This window comes from Coregonus lavaretus, assembly GCF_964263955.1.
Source record: "Coregonus lavaretus genome assembly, chromosome: 18".
NCBI classification, from domain to species: domain Eukaryota; kingdom Metazoa; phylum Chordata; class Actinopteri; order Salmoniformes; family Salmonidae; genus Coregonus; species Coregonus lavaretus.
The window spans coordinates 12,356,833-12,379,182 of NC_140005.1; the positions used below are offsets into that span (position 1 = coordinate 12,356,833).

Genomic DNA, 22,350 nt, shown 5'->3' on the forward strand with positions numbered 1-22,350 from the left:
TTTTGCTTTGTCAGAATGGGGTATTTTGTGTAGATTGAGGGTGACTTCATTGATTTTAGAATATGGCTGTAACGTAACAAAGTGGAAAACGGGAAGGGGTCTGAATACTTTCCGAATGCACTGTATATATGTGTAATATTGTTATTTTATTTATTTCACCTTTATTTAACCAGGTAAGCCAGTTGAGAACAAGTTCTCATTTACAACTGCGACCTGGCCAAGATAAAGCAAAGCAGTGCGATTAAAAAGAACACAGAGTTACATATGGGGTAAACAAAATATAAAGTCAAAAATACAAACAGAAAATATATATACAGTGTGTGCGAATGTAGTAAGTTATGGAGGTAAGGCAATAAATAGGCCATAGTGCAAAATAGTTACAATTTCGTATTAACACTGGAATGATAGATGTGCAAATAGATACTGGGGTGCATATTAGCAAAATAAATAATATGGGGATGAGGTAGTTGAGTGGGCTAATTTCAGAATGGCTGTGTACAAGTTCAGTGATCGGTAAGCTGCTCTGACAACTGACGCTTAAAGTTAGTGAGGGAGATAAGTGTCTCCAGCTTCAGAGATTTTTGCAGTTCGTTCCAGTCATTGGCAGCAGAGAACTGGAAGGAATGGCGGCTAAAGGAGGTGTTTGCTTTGGGGATGACCAGTGAGATATACCTGCTGGAGCGCAGACTACGGGTGGGTGTTGCTATGGTGACCAGTGAGCTAAGGTAAGACTGGGATTTGCCAGTGATTTATAGATGACCTGGAGCCAGTGGGTTTGGCGACGAATATGTAGTGAGGGCCAGCCAACAAGAGCGTACAGGTCACAGTGGTGGGTAGTATATGGGGCTTTGGTGACAAAACGGATGGCACTGTGATAGACTACATCCAATTTGCTGAGTTGAGTGTTGGAAGCTATTTTGTAAATGACATCGCTGAAGTCAAGGATCGGTAGGATAGCCAGTTTTACGAGGGCATGTTTGGCAGCATGAGTGAAGGAGGCTTTGTTGCGAAATAGGAAGCCGATTCTAGATTTCACTTTGGATTGGAGATGCTTAATGTGAGTCTGGAAGGAGAGTTTACAGTCTAACCAGACACCTAGGTATTTGTAGTTGTCCACATACTCTAGGTCAGACCCGCCGAGAGTAGTGATTCTAGTCGGGTGGGCGGGTGCAAGCAGCGTTCGGTTGAAGAGCATGCATTTAGTTTTACTAGCGTTTAAGAGCAGTTGGAGGCTACGGAAGGAGTGTTGTATGGCGTTGAAGCTCGTTTGGAGGTTTGTTAACACAGTGTCCAATGAAGGGCCAGATGTATACAATGATGCATCATTGTGGAGTGTTTAGAAAGGCTTTTTAAATGCATACAAGTCTCCTGACATTACAGTGAAATTTAAAGTCATTTCTATTAAAGAAAGCGAATCAAAACCACATTTTAAAAAGTACTTCCCTGTCAGAGCAAATAGATGTGATTGTGATGCGGCTTGAGCTGTTTTGAGAAGTAGAGCTCACAGAGCATTGGGAGACAAGACTGTCAGCACAGTCAACCCTAGACCCTTGCTCTCTGCATGTGCCAAAGAGACTGGGGAGAGGTCGTCTACCGCTCAGTTTAAGATTGTGGAAAGAGTGGTATTTTATTTTCATTCCTTCTCAAAATCAAAACAACCCAGGCCTTTGTTTGATCTGTGGTTGTCATACTCTCTAAGGCTGTGTGAAGTTAGTAGGTGTACAGCATGCACAATGTCTCTATGGCAACAACACTGTTGTCAAGCTGTCTGTTGTTGACATAGTAGTATGGATGAGAAAAACAAAATATAGCACTGACGGTAACACTGCCGTCTAGTTGAGGGTGTCAGCACTTAGTAAGCAACAGGGTATGGGGGGGGGAAATGCATTTTGAGCCATAGTCGCACACTGCCAACCAAAACCTAGAGGGATTTCAATCAGACACAGCTGATGAAAGATGCATCGTGTCCCTGCCTCCACTTTTTGGGGATTTGAAAGGAATAATCAGAGTCCCATTTAAAGCGCCACAATCTCATGAATATTTACGCTGTGTCATTTGAGCGCTGCCTAAACCCCGGCTCGTTTGTGTAATGGCACATTTAGGAGGTTTACCAAGGTGTGGAAACTGGACCGGGGCCTACGACGGCATTCTTTACCACCACCCTTTTCCTTCTCTCCTCCCTCTTGTCTCGAGAATAGAGAAAACAGCACCATGACTGTACTGCAAAGGGATGGCGACGTGCCCAGTAGGCATGAGACTGATTGTGTCCTAGTTACCCGTGCATGACGTCTGTCTGTCTGTCCGTGGGCCTGTGACTGCCTCCCTCCCAAACAGCACAACACTGTATAGCCTAGTCTACCCTTCCATCAAAGCTACAACTCTACATCTGGAGGGTGGTCTGTCTGTCCAGCCATGGAGTAAATAGACCTTTACTGTCACACTTTAACTAAGCATCCAGTTCAGTTCCCCCACAGCATTAAAGGAAAAAATCCACCCAAAACCACTCATTCCTTTAATTTACAGTTTTAAATAACACTATGTGAGAACAATATTTTTTGTAAACATATGTTTCATTTTGGCGTTTTTATAATAGGGTTGGTAGCAAAATGGAAAATCTGTTGCAGCTCAAGTCAGCTCAAATCAGCATGTAACATAGCTAATTAGCTATAAAATCGCATAAACATTCTCACCATGTTCAACCTGCAGATCGATGTGCCTCAGAGTGGAGTCTAACATTTGCAACGGCAGATATCCTTTTGAGGAGATGGGGAAACATTGCCCATGCTACGTCAATGGGCCGCCTTGTGCATTCTGGGCGATTCTGGGACAAGGAGCGCTCTCCATCAAGGAGTGAATGGGAGTCTATTGGCTGCTTGCTCAAAAACCCAACATTTAGCACAAATTCCGTCAACAAGAAGTACAACATTACCAATCTTTTCAGAGATGTGAGATAATTAACTTTCTATCTGTAGTATCGTATAGCTTTGGAATCGTGACATTACGTACTTTTGAAGAAAATAGGCTTGTTTCTCCACATACACACTGATTTTGAGAAGGGATTGCATGATGATTAGCTTAGCAACCGCGAAACGCAGCATGAAACGTGAACACAATTGGTCAACAGTTTGCTGGGTGGGGCGTTTATACGTTCCTTCATTCATTCATTGGATTCCTTTCTCCTTTCTATAATATCTCTGGCAACGGCACCATGCAACGCACCCTGGACTAAAGAGGCAGGCCAATAGGAAAAATGTGCTAGACCCTCCGTTATAGTCCCAAGTTTTCAAGGTAGGAATATCGGTAAAATATGATCAATGGCTCATTTGAGAAAAGAGATCCTCCCGAGTTATGACATCGGCCAGTATTGAAATCTGACATGTATGGTAGACGTTTTCGCCAGATAAAAATTGTATTCCTATTAACTTCCAGAGCGACTTTCTCACGGTGCTACGTCATACCGGCCTGGTTTTCTGCCTGCTTCAATGCCAGTAACTCAGATACACATGCAATGACCCAGGGAATCGATAGAACATCACTCAGAGATGCACAAAAACAATATTACATTCAAAATGGGTGAACCTTTCCTTTTAAGGACAAAAGGCCAATTGTTTGATATCCGGGCCCGCCCTGCACTATACTATACTACACTACACTCGGCATGTCATGTCACCTCAGATCCTCATCGAGGGGGGAAAAAAAAGTGTGCCCAAAATAAAGGACCTCTGCATCCCTCTGGGTTATGAATTTAGGTCAGTTGGCTGGGGCAGAAGGGAACTGGAGAGCGGTGAAGAAGTGTGGCCTCCTGAGATCACTGGCCCCTATATTACAGAAGCATTGGTGACGGTGGAATGGAAACCTATGTCCTATATTCTACATTTGTGACCGGTGAGGGAGATGTTCGTAATACGCAGCTTTTCAGTCACAGCATTTTGTTTCGATAACGGCCTGGCATAAAGAGTGTTCCATTCTTTGGATTATCTTATTGCTTTCATAATGCTGTGTGTTGAATCATTTGTGCCATTGTAAACCTTGAGCTAACAGTTGGGGGGGAGATGGGTAGAGAAATCGAGTAATCACTCTCAATTTACCTGTTTGCGAGAAAATGGTCTAAATGAAACCCAGCTGCATTTCGAACAATACTGTCAGTGTTACTGTCGCATATTGCAATGTGCTTATCACCTGCTCCTATCCACGGTTTTCCACTCATTCTGAAACGTTGAATGCATGACTTCCATGGCAACCAGAAGTTTAATGAGTCACCGTGTTCTTGTCACAGGGCCAGGGGTGACCTTCACAGAGAAAGACAGATTAGGAGTAGTTTGACACCAGAGTCCACCATGCCGGTGGCCCTTGGCCCTCAGACCAGCCTGGCGCGCACACCCACACACACGGCCAAACATGCATGAGAATGAGGCCACTAGGTTATGGTGCATTTGATGGAATATTCTCCTGATTGAGTTCATCTTCATCTGCTCGTATTGATGAACGAGTTAGTAACTAATGCAGCGTGGAGAGCATTTACCACGGGTTGCAAAATATATTGTGTTAATTCATTTCCTTTGTGAATAGGCTTGTAGCCTACAGTAGGTGGTTCCTGTCAACATGTATTATGGTTGATTGTAGTTGAGGGATGAGAGAAGATGACATCCTTCCTTTTGTAGTATGCCCAGGCTAGAGATGAAGAGATGTTTCTCAGGTCTTCATGTTGTAGCTGGGACGTTTCCATCGCCTGATCTCTGCATACAAAACATCCCTTGGCAAAGACAATGACATAGCATTGACTTGCCCTCTGTCTCGCTTGCAACATCAAGACAATTAAATAGCATTGACTTGCCCTCTGTCTCGCTTGCAACATCAAGACAATTAAATAGCATTGACTTGCCCTCTGTCTCGCTTGCAACATCAAGACAATGACATGGCATTGACTTGCCCTCTGTCTAGCTTGCAACATCAAGGATGTCATACTCTGACTGCCTCTCAGAGAAGTCGTCATTCCACTTCAATGTGTCAACGCTGCTGTCATCTTGTTATTTTATGATTCCAAGACATTGCAGTATCCTCCCTTATTCCAATGCAATGTATTTTATGGAAATGTTAGTTTTGTAAACAATGGAAAAACACTTGTCATTGCAAAATGTTCACAGCCATACATCAAAGTACATGCAGGCTTCAAATCAGCTGTTAGATATATAATACAGTGTCTGTCTTCTTGTTTGAAGGGCTTGACTGCTAACAGGTAAATGTGTACTCTGTCGTACAGCGTATGTCCAGTGGGAGCTACGCAGCAAGGTGACAGAAAATGGCAGCGCCGCCAAAAACCAGGTGACTGAGGAAATTGGCAGATGGCCACGGTGTGACGGAAACGCGACGCTGAGGAGACATGACACAAATGAGCGCCAAAGCCTCTCTTAATTAGCTGTCTAGAGCAAGGAGTGCAGCGAGGGAGGAACACGAGACGATGGCAGGCCCACTAAGCACGTCCATTAGAGGCCTTGATCTGACTAATCACCCTGTGGACATAATAGTGTTGTGATTGTTAGCCTTTTAGCCTCAATTAGCCTGTTAGCCTAGTCGGTTAACCTAGCTTAGCCTTTTAGCTTTGTAATTTTTTGTTTTTGTGGTTTGGACTTGAACTCTGGAAAGATTTTTGAACTCCTATTAGGTTGAGATCATTGTGTGTGTGATGTTGAGGAACTAAACGTTCAATGAGATTAGTGTGGCAGCTTTTGGTTGGCCAGCATGTGGTTTGACTCAGCAGTCAGCCTCTATGGTCTTCTTAGTGCTTCATTGATATGGTCCTTGAGCTTTGAATTTGCATAGAGAGCAAAAAAAAACTTATTATGATTTCACCATAGGAATATTTGTGTGAAACCATTTCCCTGAAGGTTGGGTCATCACCATGGTTCCAACCAGAGCATATGAGCGGAGTGGAGCGGTGAGAATCTCAGCTCCTCGCTCACGGAGCTGTTCACCCCTCCGCTCCCCCCGCTCAAAGCCACATCAGGCCAGTCCGCTCATTATCGCTCAACGCAGTTTGCATCGCGCTCCACTCAAATCGCCCCCCCGCTCGCTCCAAAAAAGGAAAAAAATGAGATGTTTATCAGTATAGTATATTCCATACCGAATTGACACGTTGTTTGCCAATGTTTCTGCAAAAGCAGCGATGCCCATTGGAAGTGCAGCGTGAGTGTCATCGGTGAGCAGGGATTTGATTTCTGTGACAGCAGGGAGGATCATCCCCAGGTTTCCCAGCTCCTTCTGCATTTTGTCTGTGAGGTCTGCCAGTGGTGTCAGTACACTGACAAGGTGCGTCAGCTGCTGTACTTGATTCAGGGTGATGTTAGCAACATTAGACTTGAGTTTGTTTTGCCATAACGGGTCTTTTTGGAACAACCGGATGAACGACTGAATCATCCGCAGCTTGCTGCTCCATCGAGTGGCGCAGGCATTTGTGGGGCGGACACCTAATTGGTCGGTTTCCTCTGTGTTCAGGGTGCTCTTGCATACACTTTTCACCAGGTGCCCGACTTTCACTATCAGCCTATTAATGTTGTCGTGCTCGTTAACGGCGTCTTTGATCGCCAGCTGAATCATGTGAATGGGGCACCTCAGATGTAAATTTGACACAGTAAAGTATTGATTTATCATAGTTCCTACATTAGTGGTTATCACTTCCACATGGACTTGCGACGGCGCAGGTGGTGCCTCATCCTCCTCTTCATGTTCTGCGCTGCTGCAGGCATCCGCGGTCACTTCACCCTCCGCCTCCTCTTCAGTGCCAGGGAGGAGTTTAAACGCCTTGATCATGTTGCTGGCACTGTCAGTGACGACCCAAATCACATGTCGTTGCACGTTCCAATATTTCAGTACACTTTCATACTTTTGGTAAATATATCTGCGGTATGGTGCCCTGTATGTGCTCACAGCCCAACAAAACCGTGTGCCCCCGGAACGTCCCATCAATGAAACTGGCCACGATGCCAAGGAAGCGGTGCCCTCTTCTACTGGTCCAAATGTCCACTGACAGAACGAGCCCATCACCATTTTTTAGTAGGTCTTCCATCTCTTCCAGGGCATGTGGCATGAGCGTGTCCCGTACGGTGTTGTAGCATGGGGGGGTGTAGCCCGGTTGAGCTGCGCTGGCAAAGTGTTGCATCCCTTTGCGTTCTCCTTTACTCAGCGGTTCATAATCATGGTAAATCATTTTTTAAAATGCTACATCCAACTCTCTTTTTTCTCCCTTGTTATGGTTGGGCCTTTGTGTGCATTGAAGAAACTTTTGAATTCCTCAACCGTTTTCTCTTGTTGCTGCTGCTGCTCCTCTCGCTCTATAAAATACAAATCCATGGACGACACAAATTAAATTAAACGAACGATATATTAGGCCTACTTTGAATAACAAAACGAATTTATTTGAATATTAGGCTATATTTACCTTTTGCTTTCTTCCCAGCGTGTTCACGTAGCACACTTTCGTGTTTTCGAGAGATGTCTTTTTAGATTCCAAAATGAATCTTTACTGACTGAAACGATGTCACCACATTCTTTTTCTTGTAGCACATTATCATTGTTAGTTCGTTTTATATTAATAGTACACCTGTATGACTTCTCATTTTCCTTTTTGTAGTACTTGGTGAACTCCATTATTGAGCCGAGTTTTGACTGAAAATAGTCGACTGTTGATGACTGTGCAAGACACAGATGGATTCTGGGTCAGGCTTGAGCATGCTTCAGACTCGTGGTGTGAGCGAGCGAAATTGGAGCGGGACATAGGGCGACGCTCCGTCCTTTTAAAAATGCAGCTCTGCGCTCTGTCCAAAATCCGCCCGCTCGCTCCCGCTCCACTCCGCTCACATGCTCTGGTTCCAACCATTTCAACTGCCATTCATATCCCTTCCGACTGAATGCACACCAACCTTGAGTTGTCTCTTCACCATCCCCTCCACAGTGGAAGACAATGAATAACTCTCCTCAGAATGACAGCTTTCCTCACAGGATTAAATGCATCTTCCATACACTGCTCCAGAGTTCACTTGAGCAGGAAGCACTTCCAGCAGCAATTGTATCACATCTCTGACCCATTTAAAAAATATATATTTTTGTTTATTTTTGTGTCTTCAAAAAAGGTTTCTTGCTTTCAAAGGTTGAATTGACCAGGGACAAGTCATCAGAGTTGTTTGACAGCACTTTGGTCTCTTTGAGAAAGGTCAACACTTTCCACCATCACATCCCCTGCATTTTGCACTAACACACAAGGACGGCTTGTGGTTTGGCCGCTTCACAAACGGGAACCTGCATTTTGGAGTGTGGAACACAGTAGAGTGTAGAGATGGGCATTTTACATTATTTTACTATTCAAATAATGACATTTCTTCTGATAAAATTAATTGGTTGAGAGTCAATAGCAATCAGAATGACGCAAATGCACATGGTAGAGATTAACAGCAGACATGCTGCTTTTCAGCTTTTTCTCTAGTAGCAACAGCAAAAGAGAAGTCTGATTTTTGCCATGATAGAATTGATTGTTACAAAAAATATATTTTCTGGTGACGTTTTGCATTGATCGGTGTCAGGTATTGTGGAAACTTTGTTAGATGAGCATTACATTTTACATTTTAGTCATTTAGCAGACGCTCTTATCCAGAGCAACTTAGTGAGTGCATACATTTTTCATACTGCATCTGTAATTACTATTTAAAGTGGGGGGAAATAGCATACCGATGTCAAGGCAGCCTGGAGGGCTCAATGTGCAGCAGTAGCTCAACGCACCGTTATAAAAACTACATTCAAAAGTTGGTTTTATTAAATTAAGTGTTTCAAATGTCACGGTATGTCCTTGTAGGTACAAATGTCACATTAATAATTTAATTGAAAGCTTTTTCATTGTTAAAATAGGCCTAAAAAAATCTAAAATTAACTCACTCAGGTGATTGAACACTAACGTCCGTTCTGCTATCTAAATATTTGGTTAACCTTGCCCATCCCTAGTAGAGTGCATCTGCTCCGAGAGGAGCCTAGGTAGTGTATAAATAGATCTTACGTAATCCAGTTTGATATGACATTATGTAATTACAGAGAGAGCTGCTAGACCCAGGTTCAAATAAGAGCCGTTCTTGACCAATCTGTCTGTATCGCAGCCGAGGAGGCGTTGGATATTGATATTAACGAGTGATGGCAGTGCTTATCACATCGATTTAAAGCAGAGCTCGGCTATGGTGTCATTTGAGCGGTAGGGTGCAGTGACAGATGGGGAGTGGGACGGGAGGCTTGTCTAGGCCTTTATGATGACTAGGTCTAGGCCTTTATGATGACTAGGTCTAGGCCTTTATGATGACTAGGTCTAGGCCTTTATGATGACTAGGTCTAGGCCTTTATGATGACTAGGTCTAGGCCTTTATGATGACTAGGTCTAGGCCTTTATGATGACTAGGTCTAGGCCTTTATGATGACTAGGCCTTTATGATGTCTAGGCCTTTATGATGACTAGGTCTAGGCCTTTATGATGTCTAGGCCTTTATGATGACTAGGTCTAGGCCTTTATGATGTCTAGGCCTTTATGATGACTAGGTCTAGGCCTTTATGATGTCTAGGCCTTTATGATGACTAGGTCTAGGCCTTTATGATGACTAGGCCTTTATGATGTCTAGGCCTTTATGATGACTAGGTCTAGGCCTTTATCATGTCTAGGCCTTTATGATGACTAGGTCTAGGCCTTTATGATGTCTAGGCCTTTATGATGACTAGGTCTAGGCCTTTATGATGACTAGGCCTTTATGATGTCTAGGCCTTTATGAAGACTAGGTCTAGGCCTTTATGATGACTAGGCCTTTATGATGACTAGGTCTAGGCCTTTATGATGTCTAGGCCTTTATGATGACTAGGTCTAGGCCTTTATGATGACTAGGTCTTTATGATGTCTAGGCCTTTATGATGACTAGGTCTAGGCCTTTATGATGACTAGGTCTAGGCCTTTATGATGACTAGGCCTTTATGATGACTAGTAGGACTGGGAATTGCCAGGGACCTCACAATATGATATTATCATGATACTTACAGTGCATTCGGAAAGTATTCAGACCCCTTCCCTTGTTCCACATTTTGTTACGTTACAGCGTGAATCTAAAATGGATGAAATAAATATGAATCCTCATCAATCTACACACAATACCCCATAATGACAATGCGAAAACAGGTTTTTTGAAATGTTTGCAAATGTATTACAAATAAAAAACAGACGCCTTATATACATAAGTATTCAGACCCTTTGCAATGAGACTCGAAATTGAGCTCAGGTGCATCCTGTTTCCATTGATCGTCCTTGATGTTCCTACAACTTGACTGGAGTCCAGCTGTGGTAAATTCAATTGTTTGGACATGATTTGGAAAGGCGCACACACCTGTCTATATAAGGTCCCACAGTTGACAGTGCATATCAGGGCAAAAACCAAGCCATGAGGTCGAAGGAATTGTCCGTAGAGCTCCAAGACAGGATTGTGTCGGTACAGATCTGGGGGAAGGGTACCAAACTATTTCTGCAGCATTGAAGGTCCCCAAGAACCCAGTGTCCTCCATCATTCTTAAATGGAAGAAGTTTGGAACCACCAAGACTCTTCCTAGAGCTGGCCGCCTGGCCAAACTGAGCAATCGGGGGAGAAGGGCCTTGGTCAGGGAGGTGACCAAGAACCCGATGGTCACACTGACAGAGCTCCAGTGTTCCTCTGTGGAGATGGGTGAACCTGCCAAAAGGACAACCATCTCTGCAGCACTCCACCAATCAGAACTTTATGGTAGAGTGTCCAGATGGAAGCCACTCCTCAGTAAAAGGCACCTGACCACCTGCTTGGAGTTTGCCAAAAGGCACCTAAAGGACTCTCAGACCATGAGAAACAAGATTCTCTGGTCTGATGAAACCAAGATTGAACTCTTTGGCCTGAATGCCAAGCGTCACGTCTGTAGGAAACCTGGCACCATCTCTACGGTGAAGCATGGTGTTGGCAGCATCATGCTGTGAGGATGTTTTTCAGTGGCAGGGACTGGGCGACTAGTCAGGATCAAGGGAAAGATTAACAGAGCAAAGTACAGAGATCCTTGATGAAAACCTGCTCCAGAGCGCTCAGGACCTCCGAATGTGGTGAAGGTTCACCTTCCAACAGGACAATGACCATAAGCACACAGCCAAGACAACATAGGAGTGCCTTCGGGACAAGTCTCTGAATGTCCTTGAGTGGCCCAGCCAGAGCCCGGACTTTAACCTCATCGAACATCTCTGGGGAGACCTGAAAATAGCTGTGCGGCGACGCTCCCCATCCAAGCTTGAGAGGATCTGCAGAGAAGAATGGGAGAAACTCCCCAAATACAGGCGTGCCAAGCTTGTAGCGTCATACCCAAAAAGACTTGAGGCTGTAATCACTGCCAAAGGTGCTTCAACAAAGTACTGAGTAAAGGGTCTGAATACTTTTATGTAAATGTAATATTTCAGTTTTATAATTTTTTTATAAATTTGCAAAAATGTCTAAACTGTTTTTGCTTTGTCATTATGGGGTATTGTGTGTAGATTGACAAATTTTTTTTTGAATCCTTTTTAGAATAAGGCTGTAAGGTAACAAAGTGAAATACTTTCCGAATGCGCTGTAGGTGCCGATACGATGTATTGCGATTCGATACTGTGATTTTATTGTGATTTGATGTTCCAAACATTGCTCACCATATGTATGCTGCAGAGGGACAAGAGAGAGACATGAGAAAAATAGTTTTGATCAGTCATCAAAATAAAGTGCTGAAAACAAATTGTAGAACAAGCTGTGAATGAAAAAAACAGACGTTTCTGTGCAGGTACAGCCAACTAGCGTAAAAAGAATACTGTCAAAACGATATGATATATCAAAATAATATCCCGACATGTAACTATCAATTTTCCCCCAAACCCTAATGATTAGGTGTAGGCCTCTATGATATAATGTCTAGGCCTATATGATGAAGTGTACAATGCCTTCAGAAAGTATTCATACCCCTTGACTTATTCCACATTTTGTTGTTACAGCCTGAATTCAAAATGAATTACTTTTTTTTTTTTTTACCCATCTACACACAATATCCCGTAATGACAGTGAAAACATGTTTTTAGAAATTTTTGCAAAATAATTAAATACAGAAATATCACATTTACATAAGTATTCACACCGTTTAGTCAATACCTTTTGGCAGTTGCAAGTCTTTCTGGGTTAGTCTCTAAGAAATCTGCACACCTGTATTGTACAGTCTTTCCACATTATTCAAGCTCTGTCAAGTTGGTTGTTGATCATTGCTAGACAGACATTTTCAAGTATTGCCATATATTTTCAAACTTGTCTATGTTGTCTAGGGAAGCAACTCCAGTGTATATTTGGGCTTGTGTTTTAGGTTATTATCATGCTGAAAGGTGAATATGTCTCCCAGTGTCTGCTTAGCTCTATTCTGCTTCTTTTTATCCCCAAAAAAAGTCCCTAGGCCTTGCCGATGACCAGCATACCCATAACATGATGCAGCCACAACCATGCTTGAAAATATGAAGTGGTTCTCAGTGACGTGTTGTATTTGCTCCAAACATAACGCTTTGTATTCAGGACATACATTTCATTTCTTTGCCAAATATTTGCAGTTTTACTTTAGTGCCTTATTGCAAACAGGATGCATGTTTTTGAATTCTGTACAGGCTTCTTTCTTTTCACATTTGCAATATGTGGATAGTGACGTCCTAGCAGTGAATACTATGCAGTTCTTTGATCCATACAGATCCAGTGTTTATCACTGCTTTTGAATGCACAGAACAATGTAACAATATAACTATCAACTAAGTGAAAGGAATTATTACATGGCTGGAGGTTGTGTTCACATACCTAGTTTATACCTAGCTCTAGGAGTGAGCAACTCCTATACACGTCAGTCCATGGTAATTCGGCTACCTGGGTCAAACACTGAAACCTCACTGCGACTTCAACTCCCTTCCTGATCTTGCAATTTTATTTGTATTGTATCTACAGAAATACAATGCATATCTATGAAGTACAATATATTTACAGAAATCAAAAATATCAACAGAAACACAATACTGGTCATAATTTAACTAAACTGAACTAAATATATCCTACAGTCAATGTGGACTGCCATCCAGTTGCATGAATTCACAGAGGAGAGGCACATTGACTTTTGACCTGTCCTCAAGCTGGGACCACGGCCACGACTCTCCCAGCATGGGAAAGCCTGAACATGCTTGAAAACTCGGCATAATCCAGCCGCTGTTATCCCCTTTAATTTTAGTATTTTTTGAGAGTGGGAGAAAGTAAAGTCAAAACATGACTAACGATTTGTTTGCCGAACCTGTAGCTCAGCTGGTAGAGCACGGCGCTTGTAACGCCAAGGTAGTGGGTTCGATCCCCGGGACCACCCATACACAAACATGTATGCACGCATGACTGTAAGTCGCTTTGGATAAAAGCGTCTGCTAAATGGCATATTATTATATTATTTATAAAAAGTAAACTGTGACAAATATCTTAGTTAGGACTTAAAGGGACTTCCAGTCGGTGGGCCTACATCAAATGTATTGTGTTTTGTCTGTAATTGATATATTGAATATGAATTCAGTAGCAAGAAACTGAATGTATTGTAATGTTTTGGTAGGCGATCTCTAAAACCAATCCTCCTATAATTTATACTTTCGAACAGTGGGAACAATAACAATCCATGTATGTATGCACAGTGGGGAGAACAAATATTTGATACACTGCCGATTTTGCAGGTTTTCCTACTTACAAAGCATGTAGAGGTCTGTAATTTTTATCATAGGTACACTTCAACTGTGAGAGATGGAATCTAAAACAAAAAGTAAGTAATTAATTTGCATTTTATTGCATGACATAAGTATTTGATACATCAGAAAAGCAGAGTTTAATATTTGGTACAGAAACCTTTGTTTGCAATTACAGAGATCATACGTTTCCTGTAGGTCTTGACCAGGTTTGCAGACACTGCAGCAGGGATTTTGGCCCACTCCTCCATACAGACCTTCTCCAGATCCTTCAGGTTTCGGGGCTGTCGCTGGGCAATACGGACTTTCAGCTCCCTCCAAAGATTTTCTATTGGGTTCAGGTCTGGAGACTGGCTAGGCCACTCCAGGACCTTGAGATGCTTCTTACGGAGCCACTCCTTAATTGCCCTGGCTGTGTGTTTCGGGTCATTGTCATGCTGGAAGACCCAGCCACGACCCATCTTCAATGCTCTTACTGAGGGAAGGAGGTTGTTGGCCAAGATCTCGCAATACATGGTCCCATCCATCCTCCCCTCAATACGGTGCAGTCGTCCTGTCCCCTTTGCAGAAAAGCATCCCCAAAGAATGATGTTTCCACCTCCATGCTTCACGGTTGGGATGGTGTTCTTGGGGTTGTACTCATCCTTCTTCTTCCTCCAAACACGGCGAGTGGAGTTTAGACCAAAAAGCCATATTTTTGTCTCATCAGACCACATGACCTTCTCCCATTCCTCCTCTGGATCATCCAGATGGTCATTGGCAAACTTCAGACGGGCCTGGACATGCGCTGGCTTGAGCAGGGGGAACTTGCCTGCGCTGCATGATTTTAATCCATGACGGCGTAGTGTGTTACTAATGGTTTTCTTTGAGATTGTGGTCCCAGCTCTCTTCAGGTCATTGACCAGGTCCTGCCGTGTAGTTCTGGGCTGATCCCTCACCTTCCTCATGATCATTGATGCCCCACGAGGTGAGATCTTGCATGGAGCCCCAGACCGAGGGTGATTGACCGTCATCTTGAACTTCTTCCATTTTCTAATAATTGCGCCAACAGTTGTTGCCTTCTCACCAAGCTGCTTGCCTGTTGTCCTGTAGCCCATCCCAGCCTTGTGCAGGTCTACAATTTTATCCCTGATGTCCGTGCACAGCTCTCTGGTCTTGGCCATTGTGGAGAGGTTGGAGTCTGTTTGATTGAGTGTGTGGACAGGTGTCTTTTATACAGGTAACGAGTTCAAACAGGTGCAGTTAATACAGGTAATGAGTGGAGAACAGGAGGGCTTCTTAAAGAAAAACTAACAGGTCTGTGAGAGCTGGAATTCTGACTGGTTGGTAGGTGATCAAATACTTATGTCATGCAATAAAATGCAATTTAATTACTTAAAAATCATACAATGTGATTTTCTGGATTGTTGTTTTAGATTCCGTCTCTCACAGTTGAAGTGTACCTATGATAAAAATTACAGACCTCTACATGCTTTGTAAGTAGGAAAACCTGCAAAATCGGCAGTGTATCAAATACTTGTTCTCCCCACTGTAGGTTAATATTGTGGAGTAACTACAATGTGTTTGATCCATCCTCAGTTTTCTCCTATCGCAGCCATTCAACTCTGTAACTGTTTTAAAGTCACCATTGGCTTCATGGTGAAATCCCTGTGCGGTTTCCTTCCTCTCCGGCAACTGAGTTAGGAAGGACGCCTGTATCTTTGCAGTGACGGTGTATTAATACACCATCCAAAGTGTAATTCATAACTTCTACATGCTCAAAGGGATTCTCAATGTCTGCTTTTTATTTTATTTTTACCCATCATTTTACCCAATAGGTGCCCTTCTTTGCGAGGCATTGGAAAACCTCCCTGGTCTGTGTGGTTGAATCTTTGTTTGAAATTCACTGCTCGACTGAGGGGACCTTACAAATAGTTGTATGTGTGGAGTACATAGATGAGGTAGTCATTCAAAAATCATGTTAAACACAATTATTGCACACTGAGTCCATGCAACTTATTATGTGACTTGTCAAAAAATGTCTTACTCCTGAACATATTTAGGTATTCCATAAAGGGGTTGAATACTTCTTGACTCAAGACATGTACATTTTTTATTTAATTTGTAAATTGTTCTAAACTTATTTCCACTTTGACATTATGGGCTATAGTGTGTAGATCAGTGACACAAAATATCAATTTAATCCATTTTAAATTCCGGCTGTAACACAACAAAATGTGGAAAAGGGGTGTGAATACTTTCTGAAGGCACTGTATATTTCTGCGTATCATAGTCCGGGTCATGGACTATACATGTGAAGATGGCCCATTTCTTCTGTAAGATGAATTATGTAGAGACAGTAGGGATACTGTAGTTCATCATACTGTAGTATACAGGATATGTCCATTTATAGTTACTTGGCTAGCTCCTCAGAAAGGACCACTGCCCCACTTTCTGTCCAGCCCTACTCTCTACTGTACACATTCACTATCTAGGTTGCTCACGTGTTATGGAATAGTTCAACATTGTACATTCGTAAACAGATGTATACATTCTGTGCAGTTATAGCAACAGAATGCTAGAACTGGTCTCAAATCCCCCCTAGGATACTACATAATGTACACACACACACACAGTTTTTATTTTTTTAAAGAGCTCAGAATTCCAACCCCCCTTTTACATATTTGTATTGTTATTGACAGGCTCTAACCCTCGTCGCCAGGAAGCATTACTGTATGTGGTCGGAAGCTTAGACTGCAACTCCTGCAGACCAGACTCCGGCACCCCCACTCATTTGTTAGTTAATCTATAATATAAGAAAGTAAACTTCCTTGTCTGTAGCCGTGGTTAACCATGTTGACTTACGACACTCCTGCATATTGATTGGTGCCATAATGTGTCATGCCAGACATGCAGTCTGTCTATTTTTAAAAGCAGGTGTGTGTCTCGCTGGGCAATAATTCAGCGGTGGGAGCGCTCCCTTTCGAATTGCACCACCCATTGTCATGAAAACTCTGCTCTCTCCTCTCCTCCGGCTCGCCTTAGAGAATCTCTCATTTGTCTTCGTTGACTCTATAATGCACATACCATTTCATCAATCCTATGGCGATCTATAGTGCTAATGTGATTCCACTTGCTGCTGTGATGGCTGGCCCTGGCAGGTTTTCACTCAGCAGCCAGTGAGGCTTGTCTTGGCACGTCTGGTTGGTGTAGAGTAGACTGGCTTTTAGCTCTCCTGGCTAGCCTCTCACTGCCTGCCCTGATGAAAGCAGGCCCAGTGTACTGCACTAATGGATAGGAGGCTCTCCTCACGCGCCCTCTCCCCCCTCTCTCTCTTTCTGCCACTCTTGTGCCCGCTGAAGGGAAGACTAGAGTCCACAAATCAAGGGGAATCACTTAATAGTCAGGAGGTGCCCATTTCAGTTGCTATGTCACTAGTTTAATAATTGACCACACATGATTCCCAGAACTCTTCTCCTTGTCTGTCTCCCTGTCTGTTGTCTGTTTAGTGACTCCCCATGCATCACGTTGACCTTGACACAACCAGATGAACAACACTGTTCCTATAAACGAGTTCCACTGGCCAGTGTGTTGTCAACTAGGCATGTCAGGACATGTTCTCTCCCTGCAGCATGTGTAGACAGCGTTGGGCCAATGTTGACTCATTCTCAGTCCCTACAGTAGCCCCTCCTTTTTGTATTTTTTTAGGGGGTAGATCAGCTTTAATATTGCAGATTGTGGGTTCTATCAATGTAATTGTCTGCATCATTTCCAATCCCCCATGTATTTTCCTTCTTTATTATTTAGCCCTAACCCTACCACCCCTCCCCTAATTGAAGTGAACTAATGGACAACAAATCTTAGGCTTCTACTTCCAGCTTATACATACTATATACATTTAACAGACGCGGTGCATTTTATATTAGTTATCCAGCCCCTCTTCCTTTCCGCCTCCTTCCACTTTTGGTGTCTGAGAGGGAAGCTATTGTGTTAGCTTTCAGTAGTCTGAGCAGTGAGCTCTAAGCATCTGCCCTTCCTTCTTCTTTTCCTCGTCTCTCCCCAGTTGCCTAGCAGCGATGGGAGAGTTTGACAGTGTTGACATTGCCTGCACGGGGGGCAGTTCCTGGAAACACTCAGACATTAAGTGACTGTCTCTTTCTCTCCTCTCCTCCACTCTCAGCCGGGGTGGAAGAAAGGCAGTTAGAATCATAGTTGAGAAGGCCCAAAATAAACCCCTTTCTCCGAAATAGAAAAGAGAGAGGAGATGACAGCGAAGGGAAAGTGTTCTTTTGATACGACTGCTTTTATCACGGGGCAAAAAGCAACATGACGCTCGCTGCAGGAGTAGCTGTTTAGAGATGTATTTGTTCTCTGTCTGAGAGCATCCAGAAGGGAAGTGATAGTTACTGACAAGGGGCGTTTAGGCAAAGAGCTGTTGTCATACTGCCTTTTTGGCCAATGCGTAATGAAACCGCAAATAAATGCATGTCTTGGACATGGGGACAGATCATGTAGACACGCTCATTACTGAGCTATCTTCATTCACACGTTGTGAATCTCATCAGTTTTCCTTTTGTCTGTGAAATGACATACATTAGCCATCCTGCATTGTAAATATATTATAAAAACACCAGTTGCAGAGATGGAAGAGCATCAAATTCTGGGATCCATCTCAGGAAATGTTTTTTTAACCATGTCTCCTCTCTCTCGCTCTCAGCTCTGTGCCGGACAAGATGACCACAGCCAGGTATCGGCCCACCTGGGACCTGACCCTGGACCCCCTGGTCTCCTGCAAACTGTGCCTTGGAGAGTTTCCCCTGGAGCAGATGACCACCATCACTCAGTGTCGATGTGTCTTCTGTACACTGGTGAGTGCCCTGTCATCGTCTGTTCCCCATCTTGTCAATATGTCCTCTGTGTGCACCATAGTGACTGTGGCTAACTGGAATAGGCAGGTACAGTTAGGGAAAAAAGTATTTGATCCCCTGCTGATTTTGTGTGTTTGCCCACTGACAAAGACATGATCAGTCTATAATTTTAATGGTAGATTTATTTGAACAGTGAGAGACAGAATAACAACAAAGAAATCCTGAAAAACGCATGTCAAAATGTTATAAATTGATTTGCATTTTAATGAGGGAAATAAGTATTTGACCCCTCTGCAAAACATGACTTAGTACTTTGTGGCAAAACCCTTGTTGGCAATCACAGAGGTCAGATGTTTCTTGTAGTTGGCCACCAGGTTTGCACACATCTCAGGAGGGATTTTGTCCCACTCCTCTTTGCAGATCTTCTCCAAGTCATTAAGGTTTTGAGGCTGACGTTTGGCAAATCGAACCTTCAGCTCCCTCCACAGATTTTCTATGGGATTAAGGTCTGGAGACTGGCTAGGCCACTCCAGGACCTTAATGTGCTTCTTCTTGAGCCACTCCTTTGTTGCCTTGGCCGTGTGTTTTGGGTCCTTGTCATGCTGGAATACCCATCCACGACCCATTTTCAATGCCCTGGCTGAGGGAAGGAGGTTCTCACCCAAGATTTGACGGTACATGGCCCCGTCCATCGTCCCTTTTGATGTGGTGAAGTTGTCCTGTCCCCTTAGCAGAAACCCCCCCCCCCCCCCCCCCCCCCCAAAGCATAATGTTTCCACCTCCATGTTTGACTGTGGGGATGGTGTTCTTGGGGTCATAGGCAGCATTCCTCCTCCTCCAAACACGGCGAGTTGAGTTGATGCCAAAGAGCTCAATTTTGGTCTCATCTGACCACAAAACTTTCACCCAGTTCTCCTCTGAATCATTCAGATGTTCATTGGCAAACTTCAGACTGGCCTTTATATGTGCTTTCTTGAGCAGGGGGACCTTGCGGGCGCTGCAGGATTTCAGTCCTTCATGGCGTAGTGTGTTACCAATTGTTTTCTTGGTGACTATGGTCCTAGCTGCCTTGAGAGATTGACAGTTATTTTGTGTTTGTTCCATTTGCGAATAATCGCACCAACTGTTGTCACCTTCTCACCAAGCTGCTTGGCGATGGTCTTGTAGCCCATTCCAGCCTTGTGTAGGTCTACAATCTTGTCCATGACATCCTTGGAGAGCTCTTTGGTCTTGGCCATGGTGGAGAGTTTGGAATCTGACTGATTGATTGCTTCTGTGGACAGGTGTCTTTTTATACAAGTAACAAGCTGAGATTAGGAGCACTCCCTTTAAGAGTGTGCTCCTAATCTCAACTCGTTACTTGTATAAAAGACACCTGGGAGCCAGAAATCTTTCTGATTGAGAGGGGGTCAAATACTTATTTCCCTCATTAAAATGCAAATCAATTTATAACATTTTGACATGCGTTTTTCAGGATTTGTTTGTTGTTATTCTGTCTCTCACTGTTCAAATAAACCTACCATTAAAATTATAGACTGATTATTTCTTTGTCAGTGGGCAAACGTACCAAATCAGCAGGGGATCAAATACTTTTTTCCCTCACTGTGTGTATGTTATAGTACCAGTCAAAAGTCTGGACACACCTACTCATTCAAGGGTTTTTCTTTATTTTTACTATTTTCTACATTGTAGAAACACATATGGAATCATGTAGTGACCAAAAAAGTGTTAAACAAATCAAAATATATTTTAGATTCTTCAAAGAAGCCACCCTTTGCCTTGATGACGCTTTGCACACTCTTGGCATTCTCTCAACCAGCTTCATGAGGAATGCTTTTCCAACAGTCTTGAAGGAGTTGCCACATATGCTGAGCACTTGTTGGCTGCTTTTCCTTCACTCTGCGGTCCGACTCATCCCAAACCATCTCAGTTGGGTTGAGGTCGGGTGATTGTGGAGGCTAGGTCATCTGATGCAGCACTCCATCACTCTCCTTCTTGGTAAAATAGCCCTTACACAGCTTGGAGGTGTGTATTGGGACATTGTCCTGTTGAAAAGCAAATGATAGTCCCACTAAGCGCAAACCAGATGGGATGGCGTATTGCTGCAGAATGCTGTGGTAGCGATGTTGGTTAAGTGTGCCTTGAATTCTAAATAAATCACTGATAGTGTCACCAGCAAAGCACCCCCACACCATCACACCACCTCCTCCATGCTTCACGGTGGGAACCACACATGCAGAGATCATCCGTTCACATACTCTGCATCTCACAAAGACACGGTGGTTGCATCCAAAAATCTCAAATTTGGATTGATCAGACCAAAGGACAGATTTCCACCGGTCTAATGTCCATTGCTTGTGTTTCTTGGCCCAAGCAAGTCTCTTCTAGTGGTTTCTTTGCAGCAATTCGACCCTGTGGGCTATCTTCTGTATACCCCCCTACCTTGTCACAACACAACTGATTGGCTCAAACGCATTAAGAAGGAAATAAATTCCACAAATTATCTTTTAACAAGGCACACCTGTTAATTGAAATGCATTCCAGGTGACTATTTTTTTTAACCTTTATTTAACTAGGCAAGTCAGTTAAGAACAAATTCTTATTTACAATGACGGCCTACACCGGCCAAACCTGGACGACGCTGGGCCAATTGTCATAGTTGTAATGTCTTCACTATTATTCTACAATGTAGAAAATAGTAAAAATAAAGAAAAACAGTTGAATGAGTAGGTGTGTCCCAACTTTTGACTGGTACTGTGTGTGTGTGTGTATATATGTGTGTATATGTGTGTGTATATATGTGTGTATGTACAGTGGGGAGAACAAGTATTTGATACACTGCCGATTTTGCAGGTTTTCCTACTTACAAAGCATGTAGAGGTCTGTAATTTTTATCATAGGTACACTTCAACTGTGAGAGACAGAATCTAAAAATTCTGAAAATCACATTGTATGATTTTAAAGTAATTAATTTGCATTTTATTGCATGACATAAGTCCCTCTATCACTGTCTCATTCATTGAAAATACTTCCATTTGGGATGTTATGTGGTTAGCATGCTTCTCTTCAGCTAACCAGACACGCTCAATAAACCAGTAATAGATAGCAGAATGAATAGTTAATGCCAAAAGCAGAGAACTTCTACTACGGGGTTCAGAGGGGGAGAAGCACATTTGGAATTGGTTGTCTCACCAAACAGTATGCCAGGGATGGGGAAACTCCAGTCCTCGGGGGGCCTGATTGGTGTCGCACTTTTGCCCCGAGGACTGGAGTTGCCCATCCCTGCAGTGTGCCTGCACATTTTCTGATTGACTGCGTGGCCAAAGAATGAGGTCAATGTTATACTCTTGGTTTTTATTTCAGTGCCTGAAGCAGTATGTGGAACTCCTGATCAAAGAGGGCCTTGAAACTGCTATTAGCTGTCCAGACTCTGCCTGTCCAAAACGAGGACACTTACTGGAAAATGAGGTATTATTTACAAAAATATATATTTTAATTGTTTATCATTTGTTTCAGGGACACATGTAATTCAGAATTGATGTATTGAAGGGACCAGAGCCAAATGTATTGTACCATGACACTTAAGCTTGTACTTTTCAGTGTACAGTTGCTTCATTTTAAGAATATGATATTACATTAACACACAAACACACACCAGAATTCATGTGAGTGAATTCATGATCACAAAGTTGTGGGAAGTTGATCATTCCATTTGAT

The 22,350-nt window shown here is 43.1% G+C and overlaps 1 protein-coding gene across 3 annotated transcripts in view; it reads left to right on the forward strand.

Annotated features, from left to right (window-relative positions):
• Positions 1-22,350, forward strand: part of LOC311145922 (putative E3 ubiquitin-protein ligase RNF144A-A) — a 63,696-nt gene that overhangs the window by 20,045 nt on the left and 21,301 nt on the right. For all 3 annotated transcript variants that reach the window (XM_084182306.1, XM_084182307.1, XM_084182308.1), the window contains exons 2-3: positions 18,483-18,633; positions 21,997-22,101. In XM_084182306.1, the coding sequence (XP_084038432.1) occupies positions 18,499-18,633; positions 21,997-22,101 (240 nt within the window). In that variant the 5' untranslated portion in view covers positions 18,483-18,498. The remainder of the gene's footprint in view (positions 1-18,482; positions 18,634-21,996; positions 22,102-22,350) is intronic.